At 44.9% G+C, this 20,587-nt stretch overlaps 1 protein-coding gene across 1 annotated transcript in view; it reads right to left on the reverse strand.

The window, feature by feature from the left end:
* The window catches only part of LOC144768499 (arf-GAP with SH3 domain, ANK repeat and PH domain-containing protein 1-like), a 1,182,076-nt gene that overhangs the window by 692,194 nt on the left and 469,295 nt on the right, over window positions 1–20,587 (reverse strand). The window contains exon 8 of the mRNA XM_078652209.1: window positions 5,359–5,434. Within this exon, the coding sequence (XP_078508335.1) occupies window positions 5,359–5,434 (76 nt within the window). The remainder of the gene's footprint in view (window positions 1–5,358; window positions 5,435–20,587) is intronic.

Here is a 20,587-nt window from a genome sequence, read left to right on the forward strand (position 1 = left end):
AGGCCTTGCCTCTCCACTCTGCATATTGCTGGAAGAATTAGCCCCCCTGAAATTTGACTCTACGTGCGCCTCTGGCCATGGGTGTTTACCAGAGGCGAAACCTGAGAGACCTGAACTTTGAATCACACAGTATGCCAAGATTCCTCCCTTCTCTGACCAGTACAAGTCTTGAGCCTTGGATCTTGTTCCATCAGGCACAACCAACCTCCAGGCTTTTCACCGCATGCTGGGGAGTTAGCGCAGGATTTTTTGCCCACCCTGAACAACTGAAATACATAATGCTTCCATCAATCCAAAACGCAGAAACACGCTGATTGGCACACACATAAGCCGCCGTGATTGATTCTTGCATTCATGCTCTTTTCCACCCAGAGGCAGAAGAGAGAAGAACATCCTGTACTTGCCAGCATTTTGTTTCTTCATTTTGTGGGACTGAGAAAGGGAACTTCAAGTTGAACCTGTCTGGTTAAACAGAGCTCTATGTCCTTTACTTTCCTACCCCCTACTAGCACTCTCTGTGAAAGTGGGAGACAGATATGTAAATAATGTAAATCCTTACAGCCAGTGTGAATTTCCTAGAGTCAAGAGCTGTGTTCATTTAAACAGAAGAACGTGAAGGCTGCGGCAATAATGGAGACCTCGCCCTCCGGTGCCGTCCAAAACAAAACAGAGGAAAAAATTGATGAGAGTTTACATGAGGTGATAAAAGAGTAGAAAAATAAAAACACGTATAATAGAGCATAAAAGCAACATCAGATTGAAAAATCAGAAATCGAATGTGGCAGTCCACTTCAATCAAGCTAACCACAATGTAAGCCAGCTGAAATTCTGAATACTTGAAACAGTTGCAACCATTCCAGGAAGAGACAACAGTAGTTACTTGTTAAGAAGAGAAGTGTTCTGGATAACTTTCTTATGCACCATGCAGCCAAAAGGACTTAATGAACGGATTGATTTAAATTGCTTCCTATGAAGACAATTTCATGAGACTATTGAGTTACACTCCAATTTTGATATGTAAATATGTACCGATGTATACATGTTCACTTTACTTGCACAATTCAATAATTCACCGTTGCATACACATTATATACCGTAGCGCAAACATGTCCCCACCTCACAGCTTGTATAATGTACATCAAAATAGATTTATATAGTCAGTACCGCGATGACTTTCACTTTAAATCTTAATAAACACTACACGCACACCCACGTAGTCACGTGAGCGAGAGCAAGACATAGAGTAGCGAGCAGCGCGAAGGGATAGAGCGACGAACGCCGAGGTAGCGAGGAGAGAACAGATTGATCGCGTACCGGGTAAGAACAGGGCTTTTAAATACCGAGTTTTCAGTACACGTTATACTCGTATTAAGTTAACGATTTACCGAAGGTCCGTCCTGTCTCCTTTACAGTTTTGAAAGTTAAAGAGAAGCATTTAAGGTCAGTGTAATGTGCGTTTTCCAGTCATTGGGGTTATAAGGTGTAACACGTTCACGGTCATAATCACGGGTCATTTGTACCGCTCAACACTTTTCAATATGCACACACTTCAATAATGGATACAAATAAGTACATGTATATATATGTAATTCAGCTTCAGTATGTACGGATTTGGTAATGGACAAAGTACTTAACAAGATGTATTATACTTTCACAGAAAGTAATCCCCTGATGAAGAGCAGATTGCTTGAAATGCATTGGGACTTAGTACAATGATGTAAATAAAATGTATATATGAAAGAATATGAAATATATTGATTGCAAAACTCGCTACACAGCAAAAGTTTGAAAATGAAAATAAAATTTACAAACAGCGATCTGAACTAATGAAGTAATAATTGAATGAAAAAGAAAGGAGTGCAAGGAAGGAGTGAGTCCTATGTTCAGAGGGCACACATGTCATTAATTGATAAAAGAGTAGGCCACATAGTGCTGTTATTGATTTCACCTTATTAAGAAAGAAAAGCCAGTCAAGAGCCACGCAAGATTATTCCAATTGACAATCTGACTTACACTCTCCTTCTCTTGTTAGTATTTGCTTCGAATGAAATGAACATATCTGAACTTACCACAGGTGTGTGTTATTGCAAAAGTAGCTTTGTACATATGTGTAAAATGCAGATCATGTACTCATATCAGACTCGTCTGTACTATCAAGGAAAGACCTGCCTAGGTTTGTCTGCCAAACTGTAAAGAAAGGCAGAGACCAAAGAAGCGATCCTGAAAGCCAGCAACCAAAAATATATGTTGACGTAATTAAAAGATCATGTTAAAAAAATTCTACAATAATTCGTATTGATAAAGCGTGAACAGATCACCCCTCAAAGGCCCTGGGGGCAGTCGGGGGAATTAAGTGAGCAATTGCGCAAAGTCACATGATGCAGAGCTGAGCTGCCGCGACCCCGTGCTCTGGAGTCAGCCTCTCTGACCACTGCGCCACACCTCTCCTCACAAATAAATACTCCTTTACTCCTATAGTGTTGGCCTGTTCCTACAAGTATTTTAATAGAAGTTTCCCATTATTGTTGTAAAGATCTTTATTGCCCTGTACAACATAACCAGAGGCTCAAACAATTAAAGGAAAACAATTACTATTGCCAAATAACAAACTTAGGACAAATATAGTGAGCGTCAGTCATGCACTCTGGGCAGACAAAGGCGACAGGGGTGAGTGTTGACAAAATGTCATAAGTCATAGCTGTGCAAGACTCTGTGACTCCTTGAGTGTTGGGTAAGTCTAGGCGGGGATCTCCGCTCTGCTCGCAGAGTTTTTAACACTCTGCATTATGCGGAGCTCGCGGAATTCCCCAAAATTCCGCAAGTTAGTGAGCAAGGAAAATCCACCTCCCGGAGAGATCTTTCCTTGTTTGTCAACATCAAGTTTGCGAGCACGAGTGTAGAAAATTAACCTCCCGGCTAAATTTCTCAACGCGAGCGGTCAGATTTCTCATTGCGAGTGGCCACGTATGCTCGTGACCGCTCATGTTGAGAAACTGTCCGTTCGTGGTGAAAGAGCTGCCACTCGAGTGAAAATCTACTCGAGCGGCAGAAAGGAAGCAGCACCTGTTTCCGCTTTGCATGGTGTTGTTCGCGATGATTGCACAGTGCGGACAAGCACCTGGCACTGAAAATCACTGCGAATGGCAATTATCTAACTCACTCCGCAGCTTGTGGAGCTCCGTGTAGGGCGACTGACTTTGTTTTGCACTTCACGGAGTTCTGTGTAGTGCAACTCCGCCCAGGCTTAGTGTTGGGTCAGAGCAACAGCAATAGAGCACCAGACCCCTTATACATCATTGTGCAGGTGTAAAGACTTATAACGCATGCTACTCGGGACCCATGGCAATCCTCTGATTACCCTGCATGCTACTCGGGACCCATGGCAATCCTCTGATTTCCCTGCATGCTTCGTCAGGGGTCAAGGTTCTTTAATCAGACTATACGGCTTTGGAAACAGCCACAGAGAAATATAATACTGAAGCACAGCACACAAATATAGGGCCCTTTGAAGACGTGCCATCATCATAATCGTGGTCATTAGAGTATTCCACCTGGGTCGTGGTGAGAGAGATTTTCTGACATGGTTCATCAACTAAAAATGGATTCTTACATTGCTCATGACTGAGTGCTTGTCCATTGTCCACTTGAGAGTATTTGTTAACCAGCGAGCACCTGAAGGCTTTATCATTGCCTTTCAGGACATGGATTTTCCGTTTTGCTAGATGCAGACATGTCTTTTACGACCACAGCCCAAGTAACCACTCTCTGGTCTAGTTCAACTGCAAACAGTCATTTCTACTAATGTATCTGTTGGCTATGCCCAGAAACCTCAATCGTCTCACAGCCCACATCAGATGGATAAACAGGCTTTGTGGGAATATTTGAGATTCGATTGAGGTGCATCATTGCTTGCCCTAACCAGGATTGCAGGGAACTTGAGTTCTCTAGCGGTGGTTATATTGTATTTAAAGTTAGCTTAGGAACTTAGCATAACCTTCACCCATACCCGTTCCTCACCGGTCAGTTCTTCCCTGGTCAATAGATAATGTGTTCCTTAAATTGCTACACTCATACGTTGTGGAGTTACCTGGTCCTTATGAGAACATGGCATTGATTGCGTAATCTCTTTTGGTTTTCCCATTGTCATCGCCCAGGTTTTATAGGTCACCCCAATTTACCCTAGGTTTGCAAGCATCCCAACCAGCGCCTCTTAGCCACAGTCACCATCTTTCGCATAGTCTTCGTACATAGGGAAGAAGTAGATATTACATTCTCCAAGAGATTTGAGTGCATCCCTTTCCGGTGAGATGTTGCTCATGAACCAGTGAGCCATGAAATGCAACTGCACAATTCTACGACTGCCAGATCCCCACATTAACCTGGACAGGATCTTACCTGCTACTCAGAAGAAGGCCTGGTATTGCCCCTGCATACTCACGCAATCAAATACATTTTAGAAAGCTCCACCGTTTACTTCAAAGCAATTCTGCCGATCAGTACTAATGGAACTGGAACTTCATACAATTTGTGTCACCCAAAGCCGACTGCGTTCAAACTTTAACCCTTCCGCTGCGCTGAACGTTCCGCGCTGGTGCGGAACGTTCTATTGCGCGGGCGGGGCCGGAATGTTCATCGGACGTGCGCAGCACTACCGAGGTAGTGCACGCGACATCCGCTGAACGTGGCCAGCACTGAAGGGGTTAATCAGAGGCTCAAGTTGGTACGCCCAGGCATATCAACCGATTTGTTGTAAGAGGGTGCAACCGATTCTATCCACTCAGACCCTCATCATGCAGGGGAGCAGTCATGGCATATCCTAAATCACACACCCAGACGCAATTGCTCCACCTCCCCGTACAGGAATGGTAGTTCCCTGTTCTGATCTTACACAGGAAAACCAGTGACATTCACAGGGACCTCCTTTTCCAGCAACGTTCTACCACAGTAGGAGTATAGGGAAAATGGATAGCTTTATCTTTCCTTATCCCGTGTACTTGTCAAAGAACCAGGCACTGTTCTATCTCTTTAGAAGCGGACATTGGGGGTGACGTGCAATACATGGATGTAAACAGTGACCTCAGGAGCAAAATTCATCCTGTTTAATGGAAAGGAATCGGCCAAGCTCAGGGTGACAAACACCACTTTAAGTTCAGTAAGACCTCTGAGGAGAAGGGTTCAAAGTCTGCAATACAAACGTAAAAGTGGCAGAGAGCCATAATACAGGATCAATCCTGTATTGTCCTGATGTAGTAAATCACAAACTGCCAGCATGAGACTCAGATTGAGACTGAGCAAAGAAAGCATCCTGTATGAGACAAATCAGTGTGTGCCCTCCATAATTCATTAACGTATACTCACACTCTGCAATTCTGTAGTTAGTTTTTCTATATATAGTTTAAGTTGCTCCGTTGTTTTCAAACATTCCTGGAAAAAACTAACACAAGAAATAGTTAGAACATGGATCTAAACACAGTATTGTAGCACTTTACTTGTAGCAGTTAAGTAAAATGTATTCTCTCTGCAATTTGATACTACAGTGGCAATATGCAGAAGTAAACATATCCCATGAAAACCTTTGACTCAATGGGCAAAACACATGTGAATACTCACTAAAAAGACAACAGCATGAGTGAGGTAGTGATTGAGTGGCAGGCTGGAAGGGCTTGAGAGTATGTGAGTGTGTGTGAGTGTGTGTTAGCGAGCAAGCAAGCCTGTGTCTGCTAGTGACTGGATGAAAATGCGAGTGAGCAAGTTTGTGAGTTTGATGGTGTCTTCATTAGTGATCCATTAGACCCCAAAATATTTTAAAAGGGCATTAATACTAGAACATGCAAATTATGACCAAGTGGAAATTTAATGTCATTTTATGTCATGCCTAGACGTAAGTTTTTTTTGCAAACATTGTTTTCAGGCTGTTCCTCTGCAGATGTAGGGCTATCGGTAGGGTCAGCACAGGAAAACAACTGAGGAGGAACCACTAATCTTCAGCTAGTTCTTAACTCTGTTAGCCACAAGGATGATTCGGTAAAAGGGAAATAAGTTGCTTATATGGCAGCTATATGTCTGATGTGCAGATTAAAGTTCTACAATATCCCTTCACCTGAGGTTTAGGGGATTTTTTTGTTCTAATGGTGGCTAGTTATATAGCTACATTGACAACCATGAATACTTTTTTTTTTTTTTTTTTTTTTTATTGTAAGACATTCATTGTAGAACAAGAGTCACACGATTACACTGCGTCACGCCAACAACCCGGAGGCAGGCCGCGATGAAGGTTACACAACACCAATTGTAATAAAAAGTCAGTTGTAACGTAATTTCGCGGAACTCCGAACCTCCAGATAGATATACAGTACAGTAACGAGTCATCAGTTAGCGATGTAACCGTAGCTCGGAAAATGGTCTTACTTTTAGCAGTGCATAAGACATATAATCAAGGCATAAGGTAAAATGTCTGTCCCTGGGCGACCAGCAGCCCCCAGCGAGTGGAACAGCTTATGAAAAAAGGTACATCTAGTAACACTGTTTTTCGCCCAATCCTCCCCAACAAACAAAAAAGAAAAAACATAAGCAACCTAACATTAGTGCAATGGCAAACAAAAAAGATAGAAAATCAACCACGCAGTGTCCCACACATTCAAGGGGCTGCATGTTATTGCGCCTGATGATTATTAGTGGATTGTAATCTGTGGCTGGGGCGTAGGTGCGGCAGGAAGCGAGCCCCCCGCCGCGAAGATGGATGGGGGGGGGGGGGAAGAGTAGAGGGGGGAAGATAACTTCGGAGTAGTGCAATCCGTCGGGTTCCGTAGTCTCAGGGAAGGCAGATGGGATAGGGCACGCAGCGTGCGTCAAGTCAAAAGGGACGGCAGGGTCAATGCTCCCCACTGCAGGGTTGGCCAGCTTTGGAGAATAATAGCAGAGCTACAGTAGCCCGCTCCCACGCTCAAATCAGTCAGCCCATATCATCCGAAACATCCACATCAGACGCTCCTCCAGAGGCAACCGAACACTCACGTTCCCTTGTCCATTGCAGAAATGGCTCCCAAATGTCATTCGGTCTAGAGGCAGTGGGCATAGTTTCCCAGTAGTGTGTTAGTTGTGCGTGCCCATAAACGACATCACCAAGCCATTGTGCGAACCGTGGAAGCGCTGCCCTGCCCCAATGTAGTGAAATCTGTCGTTTTGCATATAGTAGGAGGAGTGCATGCAATTTCCTGTCGCAGGGTTCAGTGTTTTTAACATATCCCAACAAACCTAGAAGCGGCGAAGGTGTGTCAGTTCTGTGCAAGATTTGGTTGATAGCTGTGAATACGTCCGCCCAGTATTCATTCAGTTTGGGGCAGCTCCATGCCACGTGTATAAAGGACGCATCCTCCCTCCCGCACTTCCAGCAGGACGCATCTGTGCGGATGCCCATGCGGTGTAGCAGCAACGGTGTGCGGTAGTAACGGTGTAAGAATTTGAAGTGTATGAGACGTAGTCGATAGTTTGGGGACAGTGCCGTCAATTGTTTACAGCAGAACTCCCAGATTTCGTCGGTGAACGGGACTTCCAGGTCGGCAGCCCAAGCCATCTTGGCGGTGGCTACAGTGGCTGGGGACTGTTCCTGCATACTGTTGTACAGTCTCGAGACTAGTTTTTTGGGAGAAGGTCTCGAAAGCAGGTTTTGGAGGGCGTCTAGAGTCCGCGGTTCTTCTGGGAACTGGGCCCCCATTTGTTTGCAAGATTCCCTAAGGGAGTGGTATAGCAGTGCGTCTGCAAAAGATTCAGACTGGCCGTCGGCCCCTGCGCCCAGCTCCACAAAGGTGCCGTCTGGGTATAAATCGGCGAAGGTGTGTAGTCTCTTCCCGCGGAGCACAAGGACGTCACCTCTTGCAGATAAACAGGGTAATATCGGGTTTCCCCGTAGTGGGATAGCCGGCGCGTAGAGGAAGGAGAGTCCTGCTCTCTTTTGTAGTTCACGCCATGTCCAGCGTACCATCTCCACGGTGTCGACCTCACCGGAAGGGCGTGAGACCTTCCCATAGAGTGCCACTCGCAGAGGCAACGGAGCAACTGCGGCCAGCTCCACCGCCACGTGCGGCTGGTAGGGAGTGGGGAAGGCCCAAAAATGCAGAAATTGTGCCTGCGCACAGAGAGAGTACAGCCTCATGTCCGGAGCCCCAAGGCCTCCCTGCCGAAGCGGGAGTGTAAGTAGGTCCCAGGAGACCCTCGCCTGTCCTCCAGCCCAGACCAGTTTCAACAACAGAGAGCGAACACGCTCGTGAAAGTGTGACGTCATGGGCAGAGGAATGTTCACAAACAGATACAGGAACTTGGGAAGGACCACCATCTTTGCCAATGCTATTCTCGCAACCAGGGATAACGGTAGTTTATTCCAAACCTCGACTTTCCCTTCCAGCCAGTCTACCGCCTTCCCAAAGTTAAGTGACCACAGTTCCTGCACATCTCGACTGATCCATATCCCCAGATATTTAACAGCTTCAGTCTCCCAGCGCAGGGGGTAGTCTGTAGTCGGCCGATCAGTCCCATCCGTCAGAGGGAAGGCCACAGACTTAGACCAATTTATGGATACTCCCGCTAGGCCCTCAAATCTAACGAATTCACGGAGCAACGGGTTCAAGTTGTCCTTGGGGTTGACGATGTACAGAGTCACATCGTCGGCATACAACGAGATCAATAAGCTACGTGAGCTGAACCCGATGCCTCTCGCGGTGTGGTGTTGACGTATCCTAGCCGCAAGCGGCTCCATTGCGATGGCAAACAGGAGCGGGGACAGTGGGCACCCCTGTCTGGTTCCTCTAGTGACATCGAAAGGTCTAGAGACAAGTCCGTTCACGCGCACTCTAGCCCTGGGTCCAGTGTATAACAGTTTTATCAGAGTTATGAAATTATGACTGAACCCCATCCTGCCCAAAATCTTAAATAAATACGGCCATTCCAAAGAGTCGAACGCCTTAGTAGCGTCTAGGAACATCACTGCTGCCTGCACAGAAGGATGTAAGTAATGAAGTATCGAAAAAATAGTCCTGAGGTTGTGCGACGTGGCCCGACCTGGGATGAATCCAGACTGGTCCGGTAGTGCAATTATTGGCAGCATCGGTTGTAGTTTGTCCGCAATTATTTTGGCATAAATTTTAGCATCAACATTAATTAGGGACAGGGGTCTATAGGAGTCCAGGAGCATCTCATCTTTGTCAGGCTTTAAGAGAGTAATTATCAAAGCTTCGCGCATGGAGTCTGGTAGGGAGCCCAATTCAAGGGCCTCCACGAACACTGAGTGTAGTTTCGGCGCCAGCTCATCTGCGTAAGTTTTGTAAAAGGACGTCGTCAGGCCGTCAGGCCCAGGGGCTTTATTAGCCGGCATGCTTTTGATCACCTGAGCAATATCTTGGACAGTAATAGGTAGGTCCATGTACTGCCTGTGGTTGGTATTAAACCAAACTAGGGCAATAGAGTCCAGAAAGCTGTCCAAAGAGGCCGGGACAGTGAGTTGTTTGGAGGTGTACAGGGACGCATAGAAGTCTGTAAATGCGTGCAACACAGCTTCTTGGCCAACGGCCAAAGAGCCTCCCTTGTCATAGATTGTGTGGATGTGGTGCGATTGTGCGCGGGGAGCTATCAACCTGGCAAGTGTCCTGCTCGGCCTATCCCCTTCTCCGTACCTGCGGGCCTCAGCTTGTCTCCCTAGAAACCGCACCTCGCGCTCCGCCTCCTCCTGAAAGGCAAGCAGTTTTGCTTTTATGACACCAGCTGTCTCTAAGGACGGGTTCAGGCTAAAGGTCGCATCCAGACCCCTCAGCTCCCCCTCTATTTTGGCTATTGCATCACGAATCGATCGCAGCACTCCCGTTTGTCTAGCTATGCACTGGCCCATGATTACCGCCTTGAAGGCATCCCATACAATGGCTTCCGATGTAACGGAGCCTACATTTTCTGCAAAGTATTTAATTATATCTTCTCTTATCTCCTCAACAAATACCGGGTCTGTGAGTGCGTGTGGGGGCAGTCGCCAAGTGAATGCCCTGGTAATAGTGTCTGGTAGGCGCAGCTCAAGCACACAGGGGGCGTGGTCTGACAGTGATCTAGCTTGTATATCGACTTTCGTCACCCATGTTGCAACTTCAGGAGACACCAACCAGAAGTCCAACCTGGACCAAGCAGCTTTATGACATGTGTAGCAGGTTCCTATTCTCGCAGTTGGATTTCGTACTCTCCACACATCAGACAGCATCCCCTCACCCATCACGTCAAGGACGGCCTGGCGCGCTCTGGCATGCGTTGGTCTACTTACACCTCGTCTGTCCATGTCATCATCCAACACAACATTGAAGTCTCCACCAATCACAACTGTCGGACAATCAAGTAGCGCAATCTGTGCCCATACCTCTCTAAAAAAATCGGGGTCATCGGTATTTGGACCATAAATGGCAGCCAGCACTATTGGTCGCCCCTGCAGGGAGCCATGTAAGATCACGTATCTACCATCTACATCCTGCACGTGTGCGCGTTCCCGCCAGTCCAGCCCCCTGCGCACAAGAATAGCCACCCCTCTTGCATAATTAGAGTAAACGGCCGAATACACGTTCGACCACCTAGAATTCTTCAATCTGGGTGAGGGAGTTGTGTTAATATGAGTCTCTTGCAGGTAGCAGATGTCTACGCTATGTCTGGCAAGCGTGCCATGCATCAGTCTGGCTTTTTTGTAGTCCCCAAGGCCCCTGATATTCCAAGTCCATAGCCTAATCTCCCCCATTTCTGAGGTATTGTAGAGGCAGGATCTTCCCCACCCCTCCCCACCCCCCAACGCCACATGGCCCCCCACACCCCGCCTCCACCAATCTCACGCGCAAAATTGACATCTTAGCATAAGGCACATTGCACTGTGACTGAACAAAAAACAACAAGTCAGTAAACTTCCCCCAATTCCCTCCACCCTCAGCAACCTCCCAATTAGGTCGTGATATACCCCATAGTAAGGCACGCAAGGCGTGACGTATAACCAACATAGAAAACAATGGGAGGCACCCCATGGGGCGTGGTGTGCCCAGCGTACACCCCCGTATGGACGGGGTGGCTACAGTTAGATATAAGGTTCCTTGGACTCTGCGGTTGACCCGCCCCAGGGCCCTTCAGGTGTAACATGGCTAATATTCACTTAGGCATTAGGGCACCATTAATCCCAGCTATGCGATCAGGGAAGTGTCATGTTCTAACCCCACGTAGACCTAGGCGTAATGGAACAACAGTAACCATAAGGAGACCCTGAGGTCTCATGTAGGCCAGGAGGGGGCAAACCTATAATATCGCAAATAATACAACACTAGATCAGTTAGTCATTATCACTTAGCTGGTCCGCAGTGCCCTCGTGCCTGGGCGACTTCCTTCTGGCCCCCGCACCGCCAATGTGTTTGGCGAACTTGAGTGCTGATTTCGCATCAGTGAAAAAGTGCGTAGTGTTATCGTGGAGCACTTTCAATTTTGCTGGGTATAGGAGGGAGTATGGTACACCAGCCTGCATCAACAGCTTCTTTGCCGGCAGAAATTCCTTACGGGCCGCCTGCACCAGGGGGGTGAAGTCTGGATAGAAGGAGATGTTGTTTCCTTTATGGACGATCTTGCCTTTTTCTCTCGCCAGTCGTAATATCAAGTCCCTATCTTGGTAATTGATCAACTTAGCAAGGATAGGACGAGGTGTAGCCCCTGGCGGCGGTTTCTTCCCCAGCGATCTGTGTGCTCTTTCGACCGTGAATACCGAGGATAGGTGTGGATCGAATAGTTCATGGAGTAGGCCTGTCACATACGTCTCCATCTTGTCGATGTTGGTCGTCTCCGGAATTCCCGTGATGCGTATATTGGATCTACGGGAACGCGCCTCCAAATCATCTGACTTGGCTCGCAGACCGTCTAGTTCCCGCTCCAGAGACGTGATATGCTGCTTGGCCTGCTGCTGGAATTCACAGCACTCGGTTTGCCTATTCTCTAAGCAGTCCAGCCGAGTTTCATGTACGTCAACCTTGGATTTCACAGATTCAAGTTGCGCAGACATGGTGTCTAGTTTGGCATCAATACTTTTGAGACTGGATCTCACCTCCATAATGAGTGCTCCAAAGTCTATATCCGATGGTGTCCCTTGCGACGTCGCCATGTCTTCTTCCGCTTCTGTAGCCGTGTTCTTAGGGAGACGTTTATTATCAAAGGTGATTTTGGACTGCCGGGCGTCGTTTTTCCCCATCACAGCGGTGAGAGCCCCTCAGCAGGCGGGTAATCAGTGGCACCCCGCAGGCTTTATGTATGCCGGCCGGTGGAGTGATAGCGCCACACAGGTAGTCCCGCGGAGCTCTGGACGTGCAATCTGCACTCCAGGATACAGCGGCGTTGCAGTGTAGCGTCCGCGTTGCCAGCAATCCCTGCCTATCGCAAGACACAAAATGGCGGGCTTTTTATGCAGTGTACTGTAGCGGCGCGGTGCGGCGTCAAGCAAGGCAGCAGAACAGGGGGCCGGTAGGCGGTGGTAAGGCTCCAGTCCCCGGGTGCTGCAGCAATATATGTAGCACCCAAGCCTCGTTGATTAAGGGCAATAGCTCCCTCAGGCCGAGCGGTGTGGGCTGGGGGTCGGCAGCAGGTCCCTCATCTCACCTACCACCTCTCACTGTGCCTCGGTCGCTTTTCCCGGAGTTTGCAGAGGCGTAGAGTCAGGCTTCTATCCGGTCGCAGCAGCTCCGGCCACCATGCGCCAGCTCTGCAGCAATGGCGGGCCCCACCACCGCGTCTCCGGCAGAGCGGGGGATCCGGCTTCCTTCCGCGCGGTACCTGACAGCAGAGCTCAGGGCCGTTCTCGGGGCTCAGCAGGGGTGCATCGGGGATGGTCTGTAGCGTCCGCGCCACCTCCAGCAATATCTCACGTCTCCGGCCGCCGGACCTCCAGAGGCCTCAAAGCCGCGGGCTGTGGCGCTTCACGACGCCCAGGGCACAGCACTTCCGCTCGGGAGCCGCGCGGGCTAACTGGACGCCGGTACCGCAATCGGTGGTAGTTTCTCGGCCACAGCAGCCTCGCGCCCCAAACTTCTGTGCAGGGATCCTTCAGGTGTCCGCTTCCAAACCCTGGGGTTTCCGGGCCTCGCAAGTGCCAGGATCAGGATATTAACAGGATTACGAATCGTAGCCGGCGGAGCTCACTCACAGAGCGGCCATTTCGCAGCTCGGCTAGCCACGCCCCCGACAACCATGAATACTTAACCACATTTTTATTCATCAATTTCGTCTGTGTGTTATTATGATATATTTAAACAAGACCCCTGAATGTACGTCTACCTCTGCCTTCAGTGTTTACTTAGCTCAAACTACAGAGGGGAATAGTGGGCGTGGCCTCAGGGTGTGGTCTTTGGCCGTGCCCTGTGCCCATTACATGTCGACACTGACTGTCGCTGCCCACCCAGCGTGGCCTTCAGCCAGTTCCTGCCCCCTTTCAGCCATGCCCTGCACCCTGGGAACTCTGGCTGAAGAGACCCCCTGAGCATGGCCTTTGGCAGTGACTAGCATTCTCTGATCACAAGGCATGGCTTTCAGCCAAACCTTATAGTGGCCTCAGTTTCTAGAGGCCTGTCAGGTCGGAGGATTTTGCCATTGCCATAGGCACAGGATGTGATCAATACTTCTTCTATGAGAGACTGCTGTTCACCACCTGCAGGTTGATCCACTGGGCAGTGGGCATGGCCGTAGGCCATGTGTTTGCTTAGAATCAATTACCAAATGCATTTTAAGTACTGTGCATAGTTCTCAGACCTGCTCTCTGCACAGTATCCCCTCCCCAGTAACAGCTGGGGACAACATGCAGCCATGGCTAGTGACCACACGTATACCCTTTGGCCATGCCTGCTCCCTGCCCGTTACCCAGAGAAGCAGCCTTCACTGGTGCAGCAGTTGCAGTGGCACAAGAGCCCAGGAGTCTAACACACTCGCAGCACTCTATTTACTATCTCACCAGTGAAAAGGAGGGACATTTTCCATGCTTGCAGTGTCCGTGGCGCCGTTGCTTTGCCACGGCTCTTACCTCTGCCCAGTGATGGCTCCTCTGCAATGGGAGAGGAGCATCGCTCCAGTGCCTGGCGCAGAGCCAGCAAACGAAAAATAAAATGCTGCTCTATAGTTTTATTTTGTGTTTGCCGGCTCTGAGCCAGCGTGTGCATGGAGGCATGGGGCATGGGAGGGTGGAGGAGGAGTGCTTGTGCACTCTTTAAGTGCTCATGTGTGTTTGGCCGCCCGTCTCAGGCCGACTAAGACACAGATGCGCATTAGGTTTCTCCAGCCCGGCTGCTGCTGATCTGAGCATACCGTCTTTCCTACCCGCTCAGGCCAATCCCACTGGGAGTCTGCCCCAGGGGTTGCTGGGATCCAGGAAGAAGCCAGCAGGAGCGATGCAGGAGGCGGTCGGTGGAGTCAGGTACGTTTTTTAAAATCATTGTTATTAATCCGTCCCCCCCATGCTCGCTCTCCCCCGGACGCTCCACCCACCCTCCTGACCACCCTTTGTTAGTGGTGGCCGCCACTGCCACTGCCTTCAGTGTTCAATAAGAATGAACAGCCAGATGCCCACCTGTCTGCAGTGCTCAGTTCATTTGGATGGCAGATATGCCCAGAACGGACATGGCATGGACTACAGTCTTAGCACATTTCCTTTTGTTTCTTCTGGGAGAAAAGCGAAGACACAAGAAATAACGCCTACAACACCATTTATCTAATCAACGTGGATAGCTTTAAAAGAATGGAGTGTCGCTCCATTCAGAGTGTAAATTCATTAAAGACTTTACCTCTCTCTATTAGAGTGCTGTAATTGTTCTTTTATAAGAGAACAGAGAAATTGGGTGCAAACACAGAGTCAGGATTTAGTCACCCATTAAATATAGCATCAGATGACATTTCTCACCATAAACAAATGCAACAAGGATTGTAGTAGCTGCCACTATTTGCATGCAAACAGAGTACCAAAGACATTCGGATGGCTAGAAGATGTTCAGTTGCCCACTGGTTGAGTGTGGGAAAATTGGAAAGGAGAAGGTGCTCACCTTGTCCAACTCATGCAGGTAAGTGTTATCAACTCATTTATGTTTGCTCCTGATACCACAGGACACGCGGTGTAAGTGACAGAAGAAAGGCAAAGCTACTAAAAACGAACAGATTGGCACAAGAAGAAAACAAGCAATGATTGCAAATAATCTGGCAAGTGCTCAGAGTGTATTTGAGAGTATAGTCAATTCAGTAGAGAAAAAAAAGAGAAAAGTAAATGTCTACTTCATTTAAAAAAAAGTTTTAAGAGAAAAAGAATACACTTTGAAAAACATACTACAAACATAGTATTCCACGTAGAAAAAAACAAATTTGAAATCAGTAAGGTACCCAAAGCAAAAACCAAGTTTATATTATTTCATACCGAATGGTATTGTGGAGTCCACAGTAAAAAACACAGGAAATTAGTATCCTGTCACGTTAAAAAGGATCACAAGAAAGGACATGCTCCCACTTTAACAACATCTAGACAATGTAACAACGAACAATATGAAAATAAATGGTGAAATTTGGGCATAATATAGTTAATTTTGCAAAACCTGAGAAACAAAGAGGAAGACAACATCTCCCATATAATTCTGTTCCTATTCCTGCACAATAGAGAAAGAAGGCATGGCTTTGGATGAAAAATGTTAATAGATGACTTAGGACATAATATTGATCTACTTCCATTAACAGAATAACCTTAGGAAAGACTGATTCTCAGAAGATTTTTGTAAAATGTTCAAAGGCATCCTAGCCCCTTTTTAAGTGATAAAATAAAAAAATGGGTATTGATAGATCTGGGATTCATGACAATGCAGCAATCAAAAAATTAATGCTCATTCAAAAAATTGGGATTTATCACCTAATACGTAGCAGTTACAGCCCTATCTCATTAATTAATGTAATTACAGAAAGTGTTTCAAACAAATACACTCTTTAGACTGCAAGAAACTATTCAATGGCTAGCCCATGAAAAACAAAACAGTCTTCATGAAAAAAACAATTTGCAAATGACAACACTGGACTCTTGGCGAATGTCATAAGATTTCAAATAAAAATGTAGATATTTTGTCATGTAACTTAAAATGTATGTAATGATTCCAGGGAACTTGTGATAATTAACTAAAAGGAATCTTGCCACTTTTCACTTTGAAAGAGGCATTAAACAAGGCTCTCCTAAATTCCACTTGCTCTCTCAACTTCGTTCTTGACTGCTCGTAATACTGCAAGTTACATCATAGACTACTCAGAGTTTAGAGTACATAATGAACAACACAAAACACTGTTGTTTGCTGACAATTTACTGCTTCTTGTGAAAAACCAAGACCTTTTCCTTGAATTACAGGAAAAATAATACATTCAGCATGCTACATGATACAAAGTTAATTGTAATAAATGTAAATTGATTCCGATCTACAAATCAGCTATTAAATCTGAATGCAAGAAGGAGCCCATTAAAAGAACTGAGTAATATGCACTATTTGGGATTAAGTGTACTATGTCAATATTGTAGATGGCTGCTGCTAATCTACATCTATATAGAGGTTCAGGTTAAGTAGCAAATAGAATGGATGGATTGTGGGACAAAAATTCTGCTGAAATTCCCCACCTGATTAATAATATACATTCATGAAAAATTACCAGTTTAGGATAACAAAATATTATATACCTTGGTCTGGATTAAAGGCAGCTCGCAAGAAAGGTGATTTGGGGTTTTACTGTAACAGCTAGACTTTGTGGCTGATTAACTCATGATTCTATTACTTAAATAGAAATAGATCATCAGATGCTTGATCTGGTTCAACCTAATATTTTCCATCTTGCAGACAAACCTCAAAACATTATTCTGTACTTACTCATATTATGAAAGGTTATGAGCATCAACTCTTCCAACCTTCCCATTCTGCTTAAATTAAATGTTCCTACAGTCTTATTTAATCCTTTTCTGAAATCACATGGAAGAGTCTTATCCATGCAAATCTGGGAGGAATGAGGTGTCTGCTAATTAAATGACATCTACTGTGATAGAAAATGAGTTCATTTTTGCTCTCTAAGTCAAAGGATTGTATGAATAATTTCAGAAATGTTGAACTATTTCTGATTGAAACAATAATTCATGACCTTTCTCATGTCAACAAGGCAAATAGTGACAGGAGTCTGCCATATGACCTGAAAACTAAAGGTCAACAATTCAGCACCAAATGTGAAAATTAATTTCCTCACAAACTCTACAAAACCTTTGATAACTCTCTGGAAATGCGGAGGCTGGATCCAGGTTAAGAGATTACTAAATCAGACTAGCTGGGTCTACACAATAATCATCAATCCGCCAGGGGCATTTGTAATGGACAAAAACTCAAAAAAGCTGATTTTTCAAATTGAAAATAAGTATTTCTGACTGTTGGACTGTTACAGTTTTTGGAAATGTTCTCAAGATAAAGGAACGGACAGACATTTGTTTGAAGCAGGTTCTCAAGTGGTTTGACTTTGGAAGGAGATAATAGAATACTTCTAAACACTGAAAGTGGGAATTGAATTTGAGACCACACCTCTTAACTTCAATAAAGTCAGTTGACATAACTAATTTTGAAAGAATAGCAATGTAAAAAGAAGATCAGGAAAGAGTACTGGATCACCTAAATGTCCACTTTTGTAACACTAAATGTTCAATGTATGTGTTCATGGGAGAGAAGGAGTCTTTATTTGAGTCTGGAACAGTTACTTGGATTGCTATATTACTTGTATTGGATCGTCACTTTATTTTTGATAGGATGTCTTTGTTATATAATTTTCTTTTTAATTATCACAATACTCATTTGTTCTGTTGTAAGAAAACATAATTGTATTGCTAAGTAATGGTAAGATTTATTATTAAAACGCAAAGTAAACAAAGAGCCAAGAGGGATTATGGGAAGACTCAACAACATCGAGATGAGAATACACCCCTACAGTAGGAAATGCAGAAAATATAGAGCTGAGCTCAGAAGTAGAAACTTCATAGAATGAAGCACCCAATTTAAAACTGTAGAAATGATTTGGAAAAGATGAGCCTTTTAAACTAAGGTCAGCAGAAGTGGTCCAGATGACGAGATTTCCTCTGGGGGCACAGGAATAATGTAAACCCATTCAGTACAATAAAAGCAGAGGTCACAGGGGGGGGGAAAGAAAGTTAGGCCCAAACCGTTAAATGTGAAGTGTGGGAGGAGCAGCATAAGAAAATGTTAATGATACAGTGATCAACATCTCGAGCAGGCAATGCAATGAATTTCAGAAAAAATAATATTTTGTCTAGACATACATTTTGATCAAGTTGTGACTCATTTACACTAAAGCTCCAGATCATAAAAAAATGCTTTTTAAAACTAACTATCCAATATTGTAGAAAAAACACATTCCATAATAAAAGCCACTAATTCAGCATTTGGACGGTTAAAAACAGAAGAATTTGGAAGAACTGGAATAATTCAGGCAAGAACTTATAAGGCCAAATGTCTCTCAAATGGCACATATGGCGCGGGAATTTGGGGCTTTACAAATACTAAGCAGATACCATTGACTGAAAATAACTTTTTACGATATCTGCTTGCTACCCCAAAATCATTATCTATCTTTTTTACACACAACGAATTGGGTCTTCCCTTTGTAGAAGACACGATTAAAGCTAGCCCTCTCCTTCTGTGGCATAAAATTTGGACTACCCCGGAAACCTCATTAAACAGGGACATAGTTTTGGACTGCTTAAACCTAGGGGGGGCACGAAATGTCAAATGGCTGAATTATGTGAGACAAATGTACATAAATATTGGCCATGAGGAATATTTTAACGACCCTCTGTCCCTGGAAGGCATTTCAAAGCGTTCTTTGAAAAAGTCCATAATGGATCACCTGGCCATCCAAAGGTGGTCGAGTGAAAACGAAAAATATACCAACAATTCAATAGGCGCACTCATTCAACCAGTAGGAATGAAATTATATCCAATTATGGAGAGCAGCCCCTATTCAAGAATGCTGTTGACAAGGTTTCGAGCCGAAACATTCTTCCGCTTGATAACATTTCCTAAATGCAACGATTGGGGCAAACAGCTGGAAGAATGTCCCTGTGATGGAGTCTCAAAGCAATCAAACATCCATTCTATCCTGTTTTGTCTTTTTTACCTGGCCCCTAGGAAACAGTTTTTAAAAGCAATATTCACTAAATGGGGCATCAGAGGATGCCACGAAGCTTATCACAAACTTAAGCAATTAGAGACTACCTATGAGATAAAGGCTGTGGCATCCTATCTGAAGACCATTATAGCTCTTAGAAAGTCGATGTAATATGATATTTTAATCACTGTATATAATGAATTTTTTTATAAAAAAGGGCTTTTTATTCATGTTTTTTAATAGAAATGTAAATTTTTCTGTGCTTTTATGATTCTGTTCTCAAAATCGAATAAAGCTATTTTGAAATGAAAAAAGGCAAGAACTAACAAATGACAAAATCATAAATGGAAAAAGACAGCATCTAGGTATAATTGTATGATTCACAATAAGTGGCCTGAAAAAGAAGTCCACATTTATCCCAAACTTAAGGGCAAGAATCATCATAGACATCTTTCATGACATGGCCATGAAAGAACTCAAATAATAAAACAATGAAAACTGACAACGGTCATACAAAATATCATGAAAAAGAGCCAACGGCCGTACTAAAGCAGAACAACAAAAATATGTTATTGCATGCAATTGGACGTTGCTCCGAAATCCAACTCCTAAAATAAAAACCCTCTCAGATGCACTCTTAGATAAAATGCACAGAAAATGCATTATTAGATGAAGTACTAAGCTATTTCAAAAATTACAAACCATAACTACCAATTAAATACTTTATACTAAAGAAACTGAAGAGTAAATTATATCCAGCTATGAGAGATATTGAAACCAGTCCTAGTTTAAAAACACTTGGAAAATTGTTCGCCTGTTCCTTGCTTCTTTCATTGAATCATTCAAATGTACGCAACACTACAGAAAAACTAGAAAGGCAGGAAGACATCTCACACTGAAATAGCCGTCAACTAGCCAAAGTGGAAATAGCTTTACCACACAGATCACAAATAATAAATACAATAATGCCAATTTTCTTTTGGGAGTAATACCAACACTTGTCTGGTCCGGTCTAGCCACTGGGCAACGGAGTGCTTTACATGAAACAAGAGAACATGGACAGTTATAAAATGAACAGTGAGAAGATGGAAAATCAAATGTCAGTGAGTTGTAGTGTGAATAGATGTTTTTATGTCGTGTTTGAAAGCAAGACGGTTGAGATTTAGCCTCATGTGGTCCGGAATAGAGTTTCTTAGTCTAGGGTCTGAGCACGAGAACACAGTTTGTTATTTTGGATTTTTTTGCTTTTATTTCTGCCTCACGTTTCTGAGTGTCCACCCCTGAGTTTCGGTTTATTGTTCAGGAACAGAGGTAGGGCAGTGTGGATGGCTGTGAGCATGATGCACAAGGTGTTGAAGTTGACTATAGCATTAAGTGGTAGCCAGTGAAG

Source organism: Lissotriton helveticus, chromosome 7 (genome assembly GCF_964261635.1).
Source record: "Lissotriton helveticus chromosome 7, aLisHel1.1, whole genome shotgun sequence".
Lineage (NCBI taxonomy): Eukaryota > Metazoa > Chordata > Amphibia > Caudata > Salamandridae > Lissotriton > Lissotriton helveticus.